Genomic DNA, 22,261 nt, shown 5'->3' with positions numbered 1-22,261 from the left:
CACTAGCTATCTACTTTACACATGGTAGTGTATATACGTCAGTGCTTCTCTTCCAATTTGTCCCACCCTCCCTTCGGTCCACAGTCCATTCTCTAGGTCTGGATCTCTGCTCCTGTCCTGCAGGGAGGTTCATTGGTACCATTTTCCTAGATTCCATATGTATGTGGTAATATATGATTTTGTTTTTCTCTTTCTGACTTACTTCACTCTGTAGGACGCTCTCTAGGTCCATCTACATCTTTGCAAATGGCACAGTTTCATTCCATTTAATTGCTGAGTAATAATCCATTGTATATATGTACCATATCTTCTTTATCCATTCCTCCATCAACGGACATTTAGGTTTCTAAAGATACGTGCACTCCACTTCATTGCAGCGCTATTTACAATGGCAGTAGGTATTGAGAGCTGTCCTAAAACCAAGAGGAGGACAGAGATCAAAGAATAGGGGCATAACCATGGATCCCAGGAAGAGATGATATAGGTTGCAGGGACTAGCAAATGATGACTCGGTTTTACCAGGACTGAAAGACTGTAATAGTCAGGACTCTAGAATTACAAGTGGTAAAAAAAAAAAAAAAAAAAGAATGTAACTGCAAAAGAATATATAGAAAAAAATACGTCCCTCCTCTAGGATCCCAAAGCCCTCTCTGGGTGTCCTTATAGTGTATCATATTATCTTTTATCACTACCAAACTGTGAGCCCTTCAAGAAAATTCCTCTTCTGTTCCAAACACCCCCCAGGAACCCAACGTATTGTCTGACACTTAATTTACACCTAACATGTTTTGCCGTTGAACTTTAAGAATGTAGAAGTGTCTAATTTATGCCCTTAAGTCCTAGAGCTAAAGACAAGATTTTAGTCCAATGTGTTTTACTATGTGAATTTCGGGATACTTCTAGGAGCTCCTTGAATCTGCCATTATGAGACATTTTTGCCCTAAATTATGTGTGATGACCAGAGCTTCATAGATGATAGAGATAAACAGACATGAGCAGAAAAGGAAAAAAAAAAAACATACATAAACAAAATAGAAAGACTTTACTTTTTCTTAGTAATGATACACTAAACAGTGTTTTATCTAGTGCCTGAGAAAGTAAAAGCTTCTTTAATTCCACTGCTATTTTGAAATGAAATCTGCCGTTGTTCTGACTGTTCGTTGCTCCAAAGTTTGGGTGTGCTAGCTGATATATGGTGCAGTGACTCTGATACAGTGTTAGATGTATGAGTGACAGAATGGTATCAGCTTTTTGCAGAAGTTAGCTCCAATTTTATTGAAAAAGAAGTTATCTGAGGAGATTGAGCAGTGACTGCATATGCATATAAATGCTCCAGCAGTCAGACTTGTAAAGTATCCACATTTTCCAAACTGACTTACACAATAGAGAGAAAAACTCCTACTTTTCTTTGTCTTATGTATCACTAAAGGGGCACTATAAAATATATTTTATATAAGTGTATATAAATATCATTGCTATAAAATATCATTGCTTCCCTTTCTTGCTTTTTATCACTATGAGTCCAGACGTAAGATTATATTAACAGTAAATGGACATCCTGGCCTATGCTTTCTTCACAAGGAGAATGTCAAATTCTTACAGTTATCTCCTCATTTATTCCATATGAATTCAATGCATCAATTGCCTATTTTATGGCAGACATAGGATCTGAATATGGAGAGATTCATAATTCATAGTCCTAGCCTTCAAAGTGCTCAAAGTCTAAGAAAAAAACAAAGAGTTATCATATAATACCCTAAGTGCTATGATAAAGACTTTACAGGGTAATGTATCACCATGGAGGGGAAAAAAACCTCTAACTGCCCATCTGGGAGGATGGGAATTTGGAAGGGCTTGGACATGTTTAGAAGGAAATATCATGAGAAATTTACGGCAATTCCACGGAAAATTTGGAGATACTATTGTAATACTTTGAGGTCTGCTAGGCTAAGTCGCGGAGAAGGCAATGGCACCCCACTCCAGTACTTTTGCCTAGAAAACCCCATGGACGGAGGAGCCTGGTAGGCTGCAGTCCATGGGGTCGCTAGAGTCGGACACGAATGAGCGACTTCACTTTCACTTTTCACTTTCATGCATTGGAGAAGGAAACGGCAACCCACTCCAGTGTTCTTGCCTGGAGAATCCCAGGGACGGGGGACCCTGGTTGGCTGCCGTCTATGGGGTTGCACCGAGTCGGACAAGACTGAAGCAACGCAGCAACAGCAGGCTAAGTAGATTTCTTCCAAATAGTAAACCAGTAAGAGTTTGCTGTTGAATGCAAAAGTCTTAATTCTGAGTGAAATGAAGATCTGGAATTTGCCCATTTGGCATAAACTATACCCACAACCTGAATAAAGCAAGCCAAATAAATCAATGATTAATTCAATTCACACAAAAGCAAGGTCCCTTAACCCAGTTTCCATGGAAATTGTTTCTCCAGACCTTAATCTTAGTTTTAGGTTTGCTCTCCTCTAAGGACCTAGTCAAAAAAGCGATGCAGGTTTACTAACAAAAGTATACACACTGATGGAGGTAAAGCTGATAAGCATTAGGACACCATGATAGTAGGAAACCTGAATGTAAAATTTGGGATATCAGGCCTAGCAATGGCTGAGAATAATGCTCTTTAGAAAATTATAAATGGTGCACCTGAAGGATGAATGGTACAGTTTGTTTTCCATTATAGCCCCCAAATACATAGCTGTTTACTCTTTTTTTTTTTTAAGACTGAAGTCTAGTTGAATTTCAAGATTCATTTCAGGTGTACAGTAGTGATTATTTTTGCAGATGATATTTCATTATAGATTGTTACAAAATAATGGGTATTATTCCATTTTATACAGTAAATCCTTGTTGCTTATTTATTTTCTATATAGCAGTTTGTATCTGTTAATTCAATACTTCTAATCTGTCCCTCCCCCTTCCCTCTCCCCTTTGGTAACCACAAGTTTGGTTTCTTTTATCTGTGAGTCTGTTTCTGTTTTGTATATAGATTCACTTGCATTATTTTTTAGATTCCATATGTAAGTGACGTCATATATAGTATTTGCCTTTGACTTATTTCACTAAGCATAGTATTCTATAAGCCAAGCCACACTGCTGCAAATGGCAATGTTACGTTATTTTTATGGCTGAGTAATATTCAATCACATGCATGTACCACATCTTCCAATCCATTCAACTGTTGATGGGCACTTGGGTTGCTTCTATGTCTTGGCTATTGTAAATAGTGCTGCTATGAACACTGGGGTACACGAGTCTTTTTCAATTAGTATTTCCTTTTTTCCCCAAATATATAGCCAGGAGTGGAATTGCTAGATCATATGGTATTTCTATATTTAGCTCTTTAAGGAACCTCTATATGGTTTTCCATATGGCTTCACCAATTTACATTCCCACCAACAGTGTACAAATGTATCCCTTTCTCCACATCCTTTCCAACATTTGTTTTCTGAAGACTTTTTGATGATAGCCATTCTGACTGGTATGAGGTAATACCTCATTGTGGTTCTGATTGGCATTTCTCTAATAATTTTAAAATGTTGAGCAATTTTTCATGTGCCTACTGACCATCCGTATGTCTTCTTTCAAGGAATGTCTGTTTAGGTCTTCTGCCCATTTTCTTGATTTGATTGTTTGGTTTTCTGATATTGCATTGTATGAGCTGTTAATGTATTTGGGAAAATAACCCCTTGTCAGTTGCTTCATTTGCAAATATTTTCTCCCATTTCATAGGCTATCTTTTCATTTTGTTGATGATTTCCTTTGCTATACAAAAGCTTTTAAGTTTGATTAGGTCCCATTTGTTTATTTTTGCTTTTAATTCTTTTGCCTTGGGAGATGAATCTAAGAAAATATTGCTGTGACTTATGTTGACTGTTTCACATGTGTTCTCTACTCTGACCCTGATCATGACTATTAAACTGTAGGCATAATGGAGATAGGGAGAGAGTACACTATCTCATTCATAGAACTTGACATTTTGTAGTTACTAGGGATACCTGTATAGGAATGAAGATGGAGGGACTTTCTCCTTACAGGTGTGCCCTTTCTGTTTATTCCTGACTATAATTTGGTTCTCTGTGTCACTACATACTTCAGAGAATTCTGAAGATCACTACCCAGTATCCTTTCTAAAGTGATTCAAATCCACGACAAATGCACTTTCTGAGGAAGTGATTGAAGCCCTGGATGTTCCCCATTGCATAAACAATTATCACAAGAACTATTCCAACACATTTTTAAGAATAAAATATACTAATTTAAAACATTAACATGTATAATATCATATTTTGAGGAAGTATATATTTAAGACATATAAAAAAGATACATAAGAAAGTGTTAAAATGTTACAACTGCAAAATCTTTAGATTCTTAAACAGATTCCGTGTTCTAAATAGCATTTTGCCCAGGATGGTTACTGTGACTAATTTGATGTGAACTTGGAGAAGGCAATGGCAACCCACTCCAGTACTTTTGCCTGGAAAATCCCATGGACGGAGGAGCCTGGTGGGCTGCAGTTCATGGGGTCGCTAGAGTCGGACACGACTGAGCGACTTCATTTTCACTTTTCACTTTCATGCATTGGAGAAGGAAATGGCAACTCACTCCAGTGTTCTTGCCTGGAGAATCTCAGGGACGGGGAAGCATGGTGGGCTGCAGTCTATGGGGTCGCACAGAGTCGGACACGACTGAAGCGACTTAGCAGCAGTAGCAGCAGCAGGGAGACTCTAAGCCATCTCAAAGTCAAGAAGTGTGGGCCAGTATTGCAATATTATCAAACATGCAACACATATTCATTGTAGAAAAAGTAGAGAATAATAGGAAATACAAAGATAAAAAAAAAAAAACCTGTAACCCCATGACTTATTAGATAACCATATTAGTAAGCTTTTAAAGTATATTTTCTAGATTTTTTTCATATGCTTTAGTTGTAAAAAAAATAAAAAGGAATTATATACACATACTTTTTAAAATTATTTACTTGGCTATGCTGGATCTTAATTGTGATCCACAGGATCTTTATTTGCTGCATGTATACTTTTTTTTTTTTTTAATAGCAAATGAATTTTTATTTACTATTTTAAAAATACATTTTGTGGCAATTATAAATAAATTTCTAACATAATGATAAATTGATACTTTGAACCAACAACAGGACCACAAATTCACTTCCAAATGCAAAGCAGTTACCCTATGTTTAGGGATAGTTCATATTAATGCATAATTTTGTTTTTAAGAAAACAATGATTGTTACAATCAGGTATATAATCACTTAGTTACACCTAAGTTCTATTGGTCAAAAATATATTCTTTTAGAAAATCCATTTTACACATCTTATACTTTTTTCAGTGATCTTCTCCAAACAATGGGAGAAGTGCCCCTTGATGGACACTGGTTTGATCACACCTAAATTACACTGATATCCATAATACAGGCCTCCAAGACAGTCTAGCTCCAACTTGTGAAGCAGGCCCAGTGCAGAATGTTGAACAAACAACAGTACTAATCATCAAAAATTAACAACTTTAGGTATCTTTGTTTTGGGTTTCTGTGGTTTAGGCACATCCAAAATTTCTTCATAGTCTGCACTCATTCCCTTTGCCCAGCGACCAACTGTGACCACTCGATCTGAGTTCTGACTTTCGGGACAATCTTTCTTCATATGTTCCACAGAGCCACAAAGTCTGCAGCCACCACCATCAGCATAGAGTCCTTTGGGATTATCAGGACAAGATCTGGACAGATGCCCCATTTCCCCACAAACAAAACATTTTGCAAAAGGAAATTCACCAAGAGCTGGGTCTACTTTAGCCTTGCACTTGGTTATTTCGTGCTCTGTGGATCCACATCTGTAACATATTCCAGTGCCCATTTCTTGATTCTCAAGGGCAGCAGGGCAATCTGCAATCCCATGGCCAGGTTGTCTACAATGGAAACATACCATTGCATTTTTCTTTGCTGCTTGTCTTTTTAATCGTCTTCCTTCCCGGCGACTGTCTTTCTTTAAAGCAACTTCAATTTCTTCCCTTACTTTCTGACTGTCTGTTGCTATCACCTCACCATTGTGAAGCATCTGTGAGTTTTGTCTTAAATATTCCATGAATCCATTCACATCTTCATTTAAATACTCCTTTTTCTTTTTATTCTTTCTGTGTTTTGCTTGGGGGGCATCATTTTTAAGGGACAGCCTATTGGCTTCAAGTTGTTTCCTCTTTGTCCCTCAGAGGACCCCTTCTTCAAGTCCTCCCATGATGTTGCAGGAAAGGGTCGTTTGTTCTGTGTGGTAGTGACTCGTGCCCACCTAGTCATAGCTTCATCAGAGGTGTATCAATCAGGAAAGGATCCTCCAGAGCAGCGGAGTTAGCAGGCCAGAAAAAACCCGTCCCCCTGCGGCGGAGACCTGCATGTATACTTTTTTAACCTGTTTCCATTCACTTCATTTCAAGCTGAATGGTATATCACTGTAGGAATTTATACCATGATTTATTTAACCAGTATTGTAACTATCCTTTTGTTGGCTGGTTCAGTTACTTCCAATTTCTATCATAATTTTACAATGAACACCTTTGCAAGTGAATCTTTTCACACATCCTGAATTCCATTAGGATACACTTTTAGAAATGGGATTGAGGAGCCAAGGAGTGGGCACATTTTTAAATTTTCTCAAAGTAGTCTCAAATTTTGCTACAGAACATTTGTGTCAGCGGAGCTTGAGCTTGCTCACACCCATAGTCTGGTTATTTGTATTCATGGTCATTATTTTCTCACCCTAACTTGCGTCACTCATACCACAATACTCCAATGACCACTGTAGAGATCTTGGACATTCAGCAGTTGAGAATAAAGTTCATTTCCTTAGAAACCATTTTTTTCTTTTTTTCCTGAGTAGTTACACATGGCCGTCACATGATCTTTTTCAGATTTCCCCAATTAATTAACGACATTTTAACTCAACTGAGAGTATTTCACTTATGGATGATCATCACACTAGGCTATAATTTATGCTAAATCATGTGTGAGATTTCTCAATGAGAAAAACGTATATTGAGAACAGATCTTGAATGATTTAGCATTCAAACACCAGTGCTAATGCACTGAACTGAGATTTTGGTTCAGGAGAGAGATGCTTCAAAACACCTTTTTCTCTTTGAGGCCAGAACTTGAAAATGTTTAGACGGTTATTTCATTTTAATCAATTAATTGGTTAAGTTCCCTAGCCCCCAGAGGGAAATGTTGCGAGGAAAAGTCGATTTCAATCTGTGGGGAAAATGATAACAACGTCACTTTTAACAACCAGTTACAGGAGTTGTCTTCTGCAACAGCTGGGCTGCAGTCACCAACTAGATTCCTTCTGCTTCTTTTCTCCTTTCCTTTTGAATTTTTTTTAACAAAAAAAAGAAAAAATTACAAAAGACAATTCTAAGAAAAATAAAGGATTAAAAAAGGAAAGCCTTCATTTCGAAGCATCCACAGGACACCATGGAAAGCTCCCAAGCACTAGAAAAGAAAATCTCATTCCACAGACATAAATCAGAAGAAATCCTTCTGGATACAGCTTAAGACAGGGGGTGAGGATGATAACACCACAGTATCTGTTTAAAGCATTGGGCTTTGCAGGCTGCATATCCTCAAGAAAAAGATAACTTTAAGGAATTAGGGTGAATTCAGCATGTGGAGATTGTGTCACTTCCTCGTATTGTTTTTTGGTCTTTCAATGATGGTAGAATCTAGTGTGTGACCCCAGAATGCACAGGTTCTATTGTTTGATGGGACATTTGTTCCTCACATGCATTCCAACCCACCAGCTAGAGATGCAGCTACCATGACCCAGCACTGAGCTGGGTGGAGGAGACTGCACAGCCACTGGTAACACAGCCAACTTAACTCAGACTCTGGCTGTCCATCCTCTGATTCTCCAGTGACAGTTTTCGAATCATTCTACAAGCAGCTTGTGTGGTGGTGTGTGCATGCAGTGTGCTCAGTCGTGTCTGACTTCTTTGCAACCCCATGGACTGTAGCCCACCAGGCTCCTCTCTCCATGGGATTTCCCAGGCAAGAACACTGAAGTGGGCTGCCATGCCCTCCTCCAAGCGATCTTCCCAACCCAGGGATCAAACCCAGGTATCCCAACTTGCAGGTGGATTCTTTACCATCTGAGCCACCAGGAAACCCACAAGCAGCTTGCTGAACCACAAATTTCAAGCATTTTCTCCTTGTCAGAAGTGTTCTTTGTTTTCAAACTTTCACAGACCTCAAGTTATACTTAAAGTCATATGTTTAATTATATTCCACCAAATTTAGTTTTACTTTATAAATATTCCAGAAAAAAAAAGACTCTAGGATCAGATAGGGAACACAGTTCAGGATCTTTAGAGAAACACTTTTTAAATTTAGCATAAAAATCAACACCACATAAAATAAGCCCTATTCATTTCTAAATTGTTCATAAGAGAAAAATCATACACATAAATCACAATTGCAAGTATATTTTTTCCTTCAGTGAATCAAGCATTTTTAACCTGCAAAACTGCCTTTACTTCCTTGGTAGCAAAGTCAGGTGATATAAGAAAAAGAATAAACTTCATTTGATAGTTTGCTAATTTTGCTGACTCTAAAGATATCAAATGTCATTTCAAAGAGAAAATGGTTTGTCACAGAGATAATAGAAGTAGTCACCATTCTTTATATATGTGTATTATATTAAAATGTATAACTTAAATTTGCTTATTAGTGACTTAAGCTGGTGACCGTTCTTTGAAGCATTATTTTTCACATTTTACATGAGTAAACAGGCTCAGAGATGTTAAATTACATGCAACAGAGTCATATGTGAATAAAGATATGGCCCTGAAATACATTACAGCTAATGTGTCACAAAAGCTATATTACCATACTTTCTGTCATGTCTCATTTTTCTGTGGTCACCATCCTCTAAAAAAAGGTGATGCAGTTTAGAAAACATCCCAGTCCTTCCTTGTTACCTATTTCTCTCATTTTTCTGTGGTCACCATCCTCTAAAAAAAGGTGATGCAGTTTAGAAAACATCCCAGTCCTTCCTTGTTACCTATTTCTCTAGTAATAAATTCATTTCTGCAACAAATAATAAATGACTATTATATTTGGCACTGTAGCACCAAGATGACTAATTTTATGGTCATGACCTCCAAGATCTCAGTTTAGCAACAAAATATACAAATATTTTTCAAATTAGTTAAAAGAGCCTAAAATGAGTTAAAAGGATAAGTGTATGTGACAGTAGAAGATACAGTGTGGCAACCCACTGCAATGTTCTTGCCTGGAGAATCCCATGGACAGAGGAGCCTGGCGGGCTACAGTCCATAGCGTCACAGAGTCGGACACAACTGAAGTGACTTAGCAGACAAGCAAACAGTGCTCAAACCTGCATTGTGGTGGGCTTTGCAATGTGAGTGCATGCTAAATGCAGGTTGACCGAACAGGAGGTCCCAGTCCATGCTCCCTCCTTTGAGATATTTTTTATTTCCATTATCAGACAAATTTGCCTCCTCTGCCACCTATTGGCAGGAGAAAACATCGTCTGGCTAAGTTCATCCTAAAAGCACAAACCCAGATAAAGATGATTAACCAAGAAACTGGTGTTACTACACATTATCTCCTCCACTGGATGTGTTATAAATCAGGAGAAGAAAATATTGATGGCAAAACTGAGTTTTAGTTTGGAGAATTAACCTAGCAATTATTTCTCTGTGCGTTACATTTACAGTCCTATACTGAGCACCCATACTCTGGTTTTCCTTCTAGTAAGTGCTTAAGCCTCTAAGAGCCTCAGTCTCCTTATACATCAAAAGATGACAAGGATATTGTCACTGACCAATTCACAATGAAGTTCAGAGACAAATGTGATAAAGTTATGTGACCATTGAATTACTTATCCTCAAGGATTTTCCCCTCTTTACCTCTTCCCACTAAAAAAAAAAAAAAAAAAAATTCTTGGAAATAGCTGTTAAATTCATTTGCCTCATTTTCCAGAGGAAACAACAGAGTCCCATAGAGGTGTTTCTTCAAGATGTGTTTGTGAACTTGAAGAAACCAATGACAGATCTGGCCCTATGGTTAGAACTGAGAAGTAGCTTGCTGCTAAGTCGCTTCAGTCGTGCCCAACTCTGTGCAACTCCACAGATGGCAGCCCACCAGGCTCCCCCGTCCCTGGGATTCTCCAGGCAAGAACACTGGAGTGGGTTGCCATTTCCTTCTCCAATGCATGAAGGTGAAAAGTGAAAGCGAAGTCGCTCAGTTGTGTCCGACTCTTAGCGACCCCATGGACTGCAGCCTACCAGGCTCCTCCGTCCATGGGATTTTCTAGGCAAGAGAAGTAGCTTAGAGACCCACAATAGAACAGCTACAGTCCCTCACCATTTTGTATCTTTATTTGCAGCTCCTATCACATTCTGAGTAATGGAGTCAGTGTGTGCCTGTGCCTAGATCTTATATAATAGAAATGTCTTGTATTCTGCACAGTGCAGAATCAAGTACTTTATAAATATTAAATGGATGAACTGGTGAATGCAATAAGCTTAGATTATTTAGCATAATACATTTACTATGTAGAGAATACATTCACTTGAGGCCCCGAAAGTCTTGGTAATTCGTTCAGTCAACAGAGTAAATCAGAAGTGGGGCCAGAAGTCACGCTGAGGTTCTGATTCTAGGCTGTTACATTTTCCTCCGTTGTTCTTCTCTTCCAGTGGGAATTCCAGACTGCCAAAGTCTCGAAATAGGTTGGTCTCCTCTGCTTCTCTGAAGTTCTAGAAACTGTGGTTCTTTCTTTCCCAGGAAGTATATGGATCATTGATGACTGTGTTGGAATGGGGACAAAGGTGCTGCAATATAGAAAGTGTTGGGATTCAAGTGAGTATAATAGCGTATGGGAGACACCAAGCGTGGCTTGCAAACTTACTGCTGGCTGAAGGCAGCGGGGCTGATTTGTACTGGACCGAGCAGAGTAAATATGATGACCTATGTCATACATGACTATCTTTGTTCTGGACAAATCCAGCTCTGGGACAGTAACACATTTGGATATCATTGCTTTTAAGAGTAGGGATTCATTGAACGGCACAGGGGGTTTACCGCAACATATGTCTACCATAAGAAAGACAATTCCAGGAGCATCTTTTCTCAGGGATAGCCTTACCATCTGTGTTAAGAAACTACTTTAATGCTAGTGACAGCTCAGGGCCTTTGGGCTAGCTTTATTTCTGAAAGCTACACTAAAGAAAAACCAAATTTGATACATTTTTATTGGTGGCTAAGTGAATCAACTATTAATAATAATGTAAGGGTCAGCTTGGTTATTGCTTAGTCCATGCCATCACAAAGAGTCAGACACAGCTGAGCAACTAACATGGGACTTCCCTGGTGGCTCAGACAGTAAAGAATCTGCCTTCAATACAGGAGACCCGGGTTTGATCCCTGGATCAGGAAGATCCCCTGGAGAAGGAAATGGCTACCCACTCCAGTAATCTTGCCTGAAGAATCCTATGGACAGAGGATCCTGGTGGGCTACAGTCCATGTCACAAAGAATCAGACACGACTGAGCAGCTAACACACACTATATACCTCTTGAGCACAGATTATAATATTATTTATAGGAATAAATAGCATTGTGGTAAATGCTTACGTTTCTTTAATCATCACAACAGTCCTATGTGGTTGACAAGGCAGATGAGGAACCCTGAGGTTCAGATACATCAAAGGATTTGCCTGGGGAAGTATGGGTAGGAAGGGCTTCCCAGGTAGCACTAGTGGTAAAAAAAAAAAAAAAAAAAAAACCCACCTGCCAATGCAGGAGATGTAAGAGACGTGGGTTCAATCTCTGGGTCAGGTAGATCCCCTGGAGGAGGGCACGGCAATCCACTCCAGTATTCTTGCCTGGAGAATCCCATGAACAGAGGAGCCTAGATGGCTACAGCCTATAGGGTCGCAAAGAGTTGGACACCACTGAGTAACTTAGCAGGCACACATGCATGTAACAGAGACAAGCATAGATTCCATCTGCTGAGTCCTTGCCCTTAACCACTATCCTCTCAAATCCATATCCTGCCAAATCCAACCTTAAGTTTCTGTTACATGTGCACTTGACTTATCCCTCCCACTAGACAGCAAGATCTTAAAAATCAAGTCTTACTGTGCACCTTCAAAAAGCATGTCACAATGCTTTGCAGAAATGTGTCCTAAAATGGCAGAATAGTCAGACACTGAGATTTTGCACGTGATGGATAGATAAATGGATGATAGATAGGTTTAAGAAAGGTTCAATTATTTGGGGAACGGGGAATGGGAGAAGGAAGAGAATTGGTGGACTAGCAAAGGGAACGAGAAAAGACATTTCAGGTTTAATACTTGAGTTCTAACTTATCCAACTCTAGTAACAAGATATGTCCTTGCAGAGAAATGGCTAACATCTCTTCTGATTTACACATAAAAGGATTTATTGCAGTTCTCGCCTCTGTAAAGCAATGTAAGATCAACAGGATTAGTGGCATTATATTGTGCTCTCTGCAGAGTTTAATGCCATTTCAAGCTGTTAAAAATTTATAGAAACAAATAAGAGAGTCCAATATCAGCTGAAGCTCTAATCCCCTCGAAATAAAGGATTGTTCCTAGGTTACAATTTCCCTTGCAAATGTAAACTCAAGAGACTGCAGTTTGCAGATAACATTACTTTCTTCTTGAGTCATGACTGGAGAAAGTCTGGCTGGGCATTCATGGAAGAGTGACTGATGGCAGCATAGTGCATCCATCAGTCTCATTTCTTTATTATGTCCATAGCATAGTGGGCAAGGAGTAAGGGTGACAGTAAAATGATTCTTCCTCTTCAAAGGTGAAAGGAAATTGAACATTAAAAAAAAAACTGCCCTATGAACATTAAAGTACAAAATCATCCTACCAGAGTGGACAGGCAAAGTCCTTTGAAGGAGGCACAGTGACTTGTAGGCCATTCATATTTATTCATTCACCCATTCATTTGTGCATTCGTAAGTTTAGGAGATAAAATGTGTCTCTCAGAAAGGAGATTCATAAACAATGGAAGACTAGAAAGCCAAGTGTTTCTAAAATACACAGATATGTGGAAAGAGATGTGTCAGGTCACTCCAACACGTAATTCATTTGATTCTCTCCACTTATGATACTTCATAGATGTGAGACTTATGGAGTCAATTCAAAGATGTATTTTATGTTATATACTGCTAAAAAAAATCAAGCTACAATTACACTATGCTACCACACTTTTTGAGTTTTTTTTTTTTTTTAATTGAAGTATAGTTGATTTAAAAATATTGTGTTAGTTTCAGGTATACAGCAAAGTGATTTGGTTATATATTTTTTCAGATTATTTTCTGTTATAGGTTATTATAAGATTGAATGTAGTTCCCTGTCAATTCAGTTCAGTTCAGTCGCTCAGTCTTGTCCGACTCTTTGTGACCCCATGAATCGCAGCACACCAGGCCTCCCTGTCCATCACCAACTCCCGGAGTTCACTCAGATTCACGTCCATCGAGTCAGTGATGCCATCCAGACATCTCATCCTCTGTCGTCCCCTTCTCCTCCTGCCCCCAATCCCTCCCAGCATCAGAGTCTTTTCCAATGAGTCAACTCTTCGCATGAGGTGGCCAAAGCACTGGAGTTTCAGCTTCAGCATCATTCCCTCCAAAGAAATCCCAGGGCTGATCTCCTTCAGAATGGACTGGTTGGATCTCCTTGCAGTCCAAGGCACTCTCAAGAGTTCAAAAGCATCAATTCTTCAGCGCTCAGCCTTCTTCACAGTCCAACTCTCACATCCATACATGACCACAAGAAAAACCATAGCCTTGACTAGACGGACCTTTGTTGGCAAAATAATGTCTCTGCTTTTGAATATGCTATCTAGGTTGGACATAACTTTCCTTCCAAGGAGTAAGCGTCTTTTAATTTCATGGCTGCAGTCACCATCTGCAGTGATTTTGGAGCCCCCAAAAATGAAGTCTGACACTGTTTCCACTGTTTCCCCATCTATTCCCTGTAGTTCCCTGTACTATACAGTAAATTCTTGTTGCTTATCTATTTCATGTATGATAATCTGTACCTGTTAATCCTCAAATCCTAATTTATCTGTTGCCCACACCCTTTCCCCTTTGGTAACCATAACTTTGTTTTCTATGTCAGTGAATCTATTTCTGTTTTGTGTATAGATTCATTTGTATTATTTTTTGTTCTTATTTATTTAAGATGCCTTTATTTGGCCATGTGGCATGTGGGATCTTACTTCCCTAGCAGGGACCTAACCACCTCCTACAGTGGAAACACTGAGTCTAAACCACTGAACCTAAACCACTGAACCACCAGCAAAGTGCTTGTATTATTCTTTAGATTCCAGATATCATACAATGTTTGTCTTTCTCTGACATTTCACTAAGCATAATATTCTCTAAGTCCATCCAGGTTGCTGCCAATGGCAGTATTACATTCTTTTGTGTATATCAATTATATAGACAATATATATAATTGTATATATATATACACAATATTCTTTTGTATATATTCAATTATATATCACATCTTCTTAAACCAGTTGTCTGATGATGGGCAGTTGGGACGTTTCCATGTCTTAGCAATTATGAATTCTGCTGCTATGAATACTGGGGTGCATGTATCTTTTCAAATTAGAGTTTTCATCTTTTCTAGATATATGCCCAGAAGTGGAATTGCTAGATCATTTGGTTGCTCTTTTTTTAATTTTTAAGGAAACTCCATACTGTTTTCCATAGGGGTTGCACCACTTTACATTCCCATCAGCAGTATGAGAGTGTTCCCTTTTCTCCCACACTCTCTCCAGCATTTATTATTTGTAGACATTTTGGTGATAACCATTCTGATTGGTAGGAAGTGATACTTCATTGTGGTTTTGATTTGCATTTCTCTAATAATTATTAATGTTGAGCATCTTTTAATGTGCTTGTTAGTCATCTGTATGTTTTCTTTCAAGAGATGTCTATTTAGGTCTTCTGCACATTTTTCCTTTTTTTTTTTTTTTAAATTGAGGTATGACTGATTTACAATACCATGCCAATCTCTGCTGTACAGCTAAATGGCTCAGTCATACAGATATATACATTCTTTTTTATATTCTTTTCCATTATGGTTTATCCCAGAAAACTGGATATAGGTCCTTGTGCTATATACTAGGACTTTGCTGTTAATCCATTCTAAATGGAATGTTTTGATAGTTTGAGTCTATTAACCCCAAATTCCAAGCGTATCCCTATCTCCCCACCCCATTCTGCCCATTTTTTTGATTGGGGTGGGTTTTTTCTTTCTTTTCTTTTATATTGAATTGTATGAACAGTTAGTATATTTTGTAAACTAACATCTTGTTTATCTCACCCTTTGCAAACATTTTCTCCAGTTTCATAGGCTGTCTTTTCATTCTGTTGATGGATTCCTTTGCTGCAAAAAGTTTCTATTTGGAGAAGACCTTGCAATATTTCTTTTACATTAGGTCTACTATTTAGTATTCATCTTTTAGTTTTTGCTTGTCTGAGAAAGTCTTTATCTCTCCTGTTTTAAATGATAATATTGCTGGAAGAGTATCCTAGGTTTCAGGCTTTTCCTTTTCAGGACTTTGAACATTTCATGCAACCCCTTCTGCCCTACAAAGTTTTTACAAAGAACTCAGTTGATAGCCTTATGGGAATTCCCTTGTAATTGACTTTGTTTCTCTCTTATTGCCCTTAGAATCTTTAACTTTTGCCATTTAAATACAGTTAGTCCCCCACACATGAATGAGTTATGTTCTGAAACTGTGTTCGTAAGTCTAATTTGTTCAAGTCCAGCAAAGTTAGCCTAGTTACCTAGCTAACATGATTGGCTTTATAGTACTATACTATGATAGGTTTATCAGAGAAGGCAATGGCACCTCACTCCAGTACTCTTGCCTGGAAAATCCCATGGATGGAGGAGCCTGGTGGGCTGCAGTCCATGGGGTCGCTAAGAGTCGGACATGACTGAGTGACTTCCCTTTCACTTTTCACTTTCATGCATTGGAGAAGGAAATGGCAGCCCACTCCAGTGTTCTTGCCTGGAGAATTTCAGGGACGGGGAAGCATGGTGGGCTGCCGTCTACAGGGTCACACGGAGTCGGACATGACTGAAGCGACTTAGCAGCATGATAGGTTTATAATACTTTTCACACAAATAATACATAAAAAAACAAACACAAAAATAAAGACATTTTTATTCTTACAGTATAGTACCTTGAAACAGTATAGTAATACAATCCAACAGTTGGCATATAGGCACTGGCATCAAGTGAACAGGCAAAGAAGGGTTACTGACTGGCGGAGGGAGAGGAAGTGGGAGATGGTAGAGCTTGAAGGATGGTTAGCAATAGGAGATGGAGGGTAAGCTTAATTTCACTCACATCCCACGTTGATAAAACACATGTTGACATCTTTGAAGGTTGACAACTTGAATGTTCAAATGTAGAGATGGTCTAATATGTCTTGATGTGGGTCTGTTTGGATTCATCTTGTTTCGGACCCTCTGTGGTGGCTATACCAGGATACTGTATTCTTCTTTGGGTGTGGGAAATTTTCAGACATAATTTCTTCAAATCAATTTTTAATCCCCTTCTCTTTCTTCCTTCTGAAACCCCTATTATGTATGCATAGGTTGGTACATTTTATATTATCTCATAGATCTCGTATGTTGCTTTTTTTTAATTTGTCTTTGTTGTCCTAATTGGGTGATTTCCATTATTCTAACTTCCAGATCAGTTAATTTGCTCTTCTGCATTATTTAGTCTGCTGTTCATTGCTTCTAGTTTGGTTTTTAATCTCAGCAATTGAGTTGTCTAATTTTGATTGGCTCCTTTTTATAGTTTCTAGTTCCTTGTTACAGTGATCTGAATTTCTATCAATAAAGTACTATAGGAATTAAGAAAGATTATTACCTCCCTTCTGAACTCAGGGTCTAGTAGACTGGCAAGGTCATTTTCATTATTTGCTCTTTGGGGGAATTTCTCTTGTTCTTTTCATTGGAAGTAGTTTCTCTGCTTTTTCATCTTAACTTTGTCTCTATGAATTTAGGAGGAACAGTTACCTACTGTGGTCCCGAAGGGTTGTTATTATGTAGGATCGTCTCCTTGTAGACTGTGTGAGTCCAGTATTTTTGGTATGGATGCCTGCCACATCTTTCCTCAGAGTACGCTGGCTGTTCCCCCCGATAGGAGATGTGACCGATGGTGTGGTGTCCAGAGACTGCACTAGACGTTGGGAAGGGCCTATGCTTTGCCCCATGGATGTCACAGCCCTATCATTGGTGGGGTCTGCTCTCCAATTGTTGGAGTAGAAACCCGGAGGGTCGGGTTCAATAAAGGATCCCTTGTGCTTAAGTGTGTGCTTTGTCTCCAGGAAGGACAAGCTGAAGCACGTGATGCTCATGTGGTCACAGTGAAATGACCACCTGTGCATGCCTCTGAGGTTCTCCCCAGAAGCAGCCCAAGGTCATGTCCCTTTCTCTATGTGTTCATTCAAGACCTGCTTCTAGGCTAGCACTAGAGCCGAGGGCACTGTGCGGGCAGGAATCAAGGTGGCTTTGCTGTTACCTGTGTTAGGGTTACCTGTGTTAGCCTTTGTGTTAGGGCTTTCCTGAGACCTGTCTGCCCCAGTTCTGGTTCTAAGCAGCTGTGTGAGGGAGAAGGAACCAGAGCACTCGAACTGGGTGAGGAACCCCTGCATACTCCTCCCCAGGGGCTTTCCACTGGAATGGTGCAAATCTATGATGCTGTCTACCAGCCAGTATACATGGCAACAAAATCTACAGCTGGCTGACCCGCCCTTGGATCTGCCCTCCTGCTCTAAGGCTGTGAGTACTGATGATGGGCTCACAGGTCAGCCCGCCCCCAGCTGTGTGCGTGTGCACATGATCCACCACTTCAAGAGTTGTGCCCAACTATAGTTGTTGTGTGTGTATGCCCAGTCATGTCCCACTCTTTGCGACCCCAAGGATTGTAGCCTGCCAGGCTCCTCTGTCCATGGGACTTCCCAGGCAAGAACATTGGAGTGGGTTACTATTTCCTTCTCCAGCAGATCTTCATGATCCAAAAATCAAACCCACATCTCTGGCATCTCCTGCTTTGGCAGGCAGATTCTTTGGCACTGTGCCACCTGGGGAGCCCTCTGTAGGCACCCTGACAAGAGGCTCAGAAGGTCAGCCTGGCCGTAACCCAGGCCCTCTGGTCTGTCTCTGTGCAGCTAGACCAAGTACCTTCCTAGAGTCTGTCTGCCCAGGTTTCGGCACCAAGCTGCTATGCATATTAGCACCCGCGCCTGACTCTTGTTTCAGGCTAGGTAGTGCAGCTAGGTGGCAGCCATCGGCACTGGTCTCTCTCTGTCCCGAGTGCTAGCAAGCTAGCAGAGGAGCACACAGAGTCCAGGCTCCCGTGGCACCTCTAACCTGTTTCAGTCTACAGCGGGGCTTCACAGGCCAAGCGCCTGCCAGTAGGGAACCCCCTACATTCACAGATCCCTCCCAGGGATGCCAATCCCATCGTAAAGCCTTGTTTTGATCCTACCTGGTTCTATGAGGATCTTTCTTGCAAGATTGGTTGTGGAAGAGATCTTCTGCCAGTTTCTAGCTGATTTTCTGTGAAAACTGTTCCACTTGTGGATTTATCTGTGATGTGTTTGTGGGGCAGGGGAGGTCCAAACCCTCCTACTCTACCATCTTGATCCCATCCACTATTGAATTGCTATTGTTTACCTGTACACTTGACTTATTCCTGCTCCTAAACTGCAAACTCCTAGAAACCAAAGATCAAGTCATCGTGTGACTGAGATGTGTCTTTATTTTATCCTAAAGCAGAGCGCTGATTAAGGCTTTACTTTGTACAGCTTCCTATTGTCCACCACCCTCAAATCTACTCCCCACCTTTCTCCATTCGGCCTTCTGACCCAGGAGACTGATCTGCAGGGGCCACCTCAGCAGTCCTCAAGGTACAGTCCTCAAATCCCTGGGTTTCTGCAAGACTTTTTCAGGAGGTACACAAGTCAAAACTACAAGAATACTAAGACAGTACTTGCCGTTTTCACTGTGCTGCCATGCGAACCAATGGTGCAAAAGCAAAGGTGGATAAAACTGCTGTTGCCTTAGCAGGAATCAAGGCAGGGCACCCACTTGCTGGTAGTCATTGTGTTCTTCCAGCTTCCCTGGTGGCTCAGACGGTAAAGAATCTGCCTGCAATGCTGGAGACCTGGGTTCGATCCCTGGGTCGGGAAGTTCCCCTGGAGGAGGGCATGGCAACCCACTCCAGTATGCCTGCCTGGAGAATCCCATGGACAGAGGAGCCTGGCGGGCTACACCCCATGGGGTTGCAAAGAGTTGGACATGACTGAGTGACTTTCACATTCACACTGCGTTCTCCACTCACTCAGCACTCTCAATTCTTAAAGAAATGCCAGCTTCATTTAAGAATGCCCATGACAAAGCAGCAAAAACAGTATTAATTTCATTCACTCACATCTTTTGCGTCCATATCTTTTTAATATTCCATGTAATGAGAGAGGAGTATGCAGAAAGCATTCTTCTACTGTACACCCAAGCATGACGGTTATTTCCAAGAAACGCGTTGACAGGATTGTTTAAACTGCAGGCTGAATATCTGCTTTGCTCATGGAGCACCATTTGGAAATAAGACTAACAGATAAACTATAAGTATTTGGAATTGGCTTTTGGCAGGCATCTTCTCAAAAATAACACAAGTGAATCTGTCATTTTGAGAGAAACCATTGTATTTGTTGCCAATGATACAATTTGAGCTTTTAAGCAAATATTAGAATTTTTGAAACTTATATTCGCTCTAATGAGACTGACAGTTTCCCAAAGCTTAAAAATTTTTCTGATGAGATTGGAGGTGCTGTTAACAAAACTGATTTTTTTTATATTGTATATTCAAGTGTGTCAATATGTAGTAGATTTGCATAATTCACTAAACCGATATTTTCCAAATGACCAAGGCATAAAACTACACAATCATGCATGGGTAAAATGTGTATTCAAAGTTCAATACAGACCAATAGATTTTAATGTCACCAAGTACACAAAGTTCATTGGTATAATTTCAGATTCCATATTGCACTAACCTTTAAGAAACTACTTGTTGAGCTTTGGTGCATTATTAAAGGAGAATACACATGATTTTTGAAAGACATATTTAAAAGCCTCCTTTTCTAACTGCATGTAGGTATGAAGCTTTTTTTTTCATGCACTTCAACCAAAGTGGTATGTCACCACATTTTGAATATAGAAATCAATATGAAAATCCAGTTGTCCTCCATGAAGCCAAACATTAGTAATTCTCCAAAATGTAAAACAATGCCACCTACTTACTAGCTTTTGAAACACATAGTTGTTTTCATTGAAATGTTTCTTTATTAACATGCAATGGATTTATTACTTTTTAATTCAACTTTTTTTTTTTTAGTTTCTTAGCTTTTATTTCTAATGTGGTATGTATCAATGGATATAAGCTATAGAAATAGAAGTTCTTTGGGGTCCTCCATAATTTTTAAGAGTATAATAGAGTTCTGAGACCAAAAAACTTGAAAACTGGTAGTTTACATAAATGGATCGTATTACTTCTGCCTTCTGTTTGATCAAGAGATCAAATTCCTCCAAGAAATCAGAGGATGGGGGTGGGGGCTGGCAGTGGATGTTGATTCCCCCAACTGTCTCCCTGTAGGGTTACTTGGGCTTGTTGTATCCCTCCTCCTTTTACAGTCACCCTCGGATCCTGTCTTGCAACTCTCTCACCCTGACTTCTAGGAGCACACCTCCAACCCTTTGCTTTGCGATGGCAATGTTACTATTCCCAGGTCATAGCCCTATATCTCACTATCCCTATGTTTCCCTATTCCATGTGTAAATTAGCTTCTTGTTGAGTCTCAGCTGTTAGAAACTGATTGAGGCATTTTTATCTTCTATACACATACACTGAACTATAAATGAAATAAAAACCCCCTTTGGAATTTCTTCACAATACAAACCTGAATCTTTCTAATTACTTTCTGGGTAGGAAGAGTCACTGATATTCTTTTCCATGCTCTGTGCCATCATGTCATGGCGAATTCATGTTTCTTAAAAGAGTTAGTCACATTTCTCTCCAGATTTTTTTCCCAGGTGTTGACCCATTTTGCATGTTTTGATGCTGACACTTTTTACTTTATGCATATGCAGATTTTAACAAGCCACATCTCTATTGCTACCTGGCCAGCACAATTGTAAGATACAATTATTTATTACATAGCATAATTTTGGATATTAAAATGTGATCATATATGTCTTCAGATCAGATCAGATCAGATCAGTCGCTCAGTTGTGTCTGACTCTTTGCGACCCCATGAATCGCAGCACGCCAGGCCTCCCTGTCCATCACCAACTCCCAGAGTTCACTCAGACTCACGTCCTTCGAGTCAGTGATGCCATCCAGACATCTCATCCTCTGTCGTCCCCTTCTCCTCCTGCCCCCGATCCCTCCTAGCATCAGAGTCTTTTCCAATGAGTCAACTCTTCACATGAGGTGGCCAAAGTACTGGAGTTTCAGCTTTAGCATCATTCCTTCCAAAGAAATCCCAGGGCTGATCTCCTTCAGAATGGACTGGTTGGATCTCCTTGCAGTCCAAGGGACTCTCAAGAGTCTTCCCCAACACCACAGTTCAAAACCATCAATTCTTCGGCGCTCAGCCTTCTTCACAGTCCAACTCTCACATCCACACATGACCACAGGAAAAACCATAGCCTTGACTAGACGAACCTTTGTTGGCAAAGTAATGTCTCTGCTTTTCAATATGCTATCTAGGTTGGTCATAACTTTCCTTCCAAGGAGTAAGCGTCTTTTAATTTCATGGCTGCAGTCACCATCTGTAGTGATTTTGGAGCCCAGAAAAATAAAATCTGACCCTGTTTCCACTGTTTCCCCATCTATTTCCCATGAAGTGATGGGACCGGATTCCATGATCTTCATTTTCATATATGTCTTAGAATTAATTAAATATGATAGCTTAATTCCATGCTCAGCAAACAACCTCTAATTATTTGGCTTCATATGAAACTTCAACCAACTTCCAAATCCTTCCATTATTACAACCTTGTGCTGTGCTGTTCTTGGTCACTTGGTCGTGTCCTACCCTTTGCAACCTCATGGAGTGTAGCCCGCCAGGCTCCTCTGTCCATGGGGATTC

At 39.9% G+C, this 22,261-nt stretch overlaps 1 protein-coding gene and 1 long non-coding RNA gene across 3 annotated transcripts in view; both read right to left on the bottom strand.

The window, feature by feature from the left end:
• Positions 1-5,454: 5,454 nt before the first annotated feature.
• Positions 5,455-6,376, bottom strand: LOC783803 (zinc finger CCHC domain-containing protein 9-like). The gene is given in 2 exon segments (XM_059881982.1): positions 5,455-6,220; positions 6,223-6,376. Coding segments are annotated over 2 exon segments (798 nt in total). The 5' UTR covers positions 6,314-6,376; the 3' UTR covers positions 5,455-5,513.
• Positions 6,377-10,160: 3,784 nt separating this feature from the next.
• Positions 10,161-22,261, bottom strand: part of LOC132343937 (uncharacterized) — a 154,960-nt gene continuing 142,859 nt past the window's right edge. For both annotated transcript variants that reach the window (XR_009492960.1, XR_009492959.1), the window contains 2 exons: positions 11,821-11,956; positions 10,161-10,863 (listed from right to left, as the gene is read on the bottom strand). This is a non-coding gene — a long non-coding RNA (uncharacterized lncRNA). The remainder of the gene's footprint in view (positions 10,864-11,820; positions 11,957-22,261) is intronic.

The sequence above is a fragment of the Bos taurus genome, chromosome 26 (genome assembly GCF_002263795.3).
Source record: "Bos taurus isolate L1 Dominette 01449 registration number 42190680 breed Hereford chromosome 26, ARS-UCD2.0, whole genome shotgun sequence".
NCBI classification, from domain to species: domain Eukaryota; kingdom Metazoa; phylum Chordata; class Mammalia; order Artiodactyla; family Bovidae; genus Bos; species Bos taurus.
This window is presented reverse-complemented; position numbering and strand designations above follow the sequence as displayed.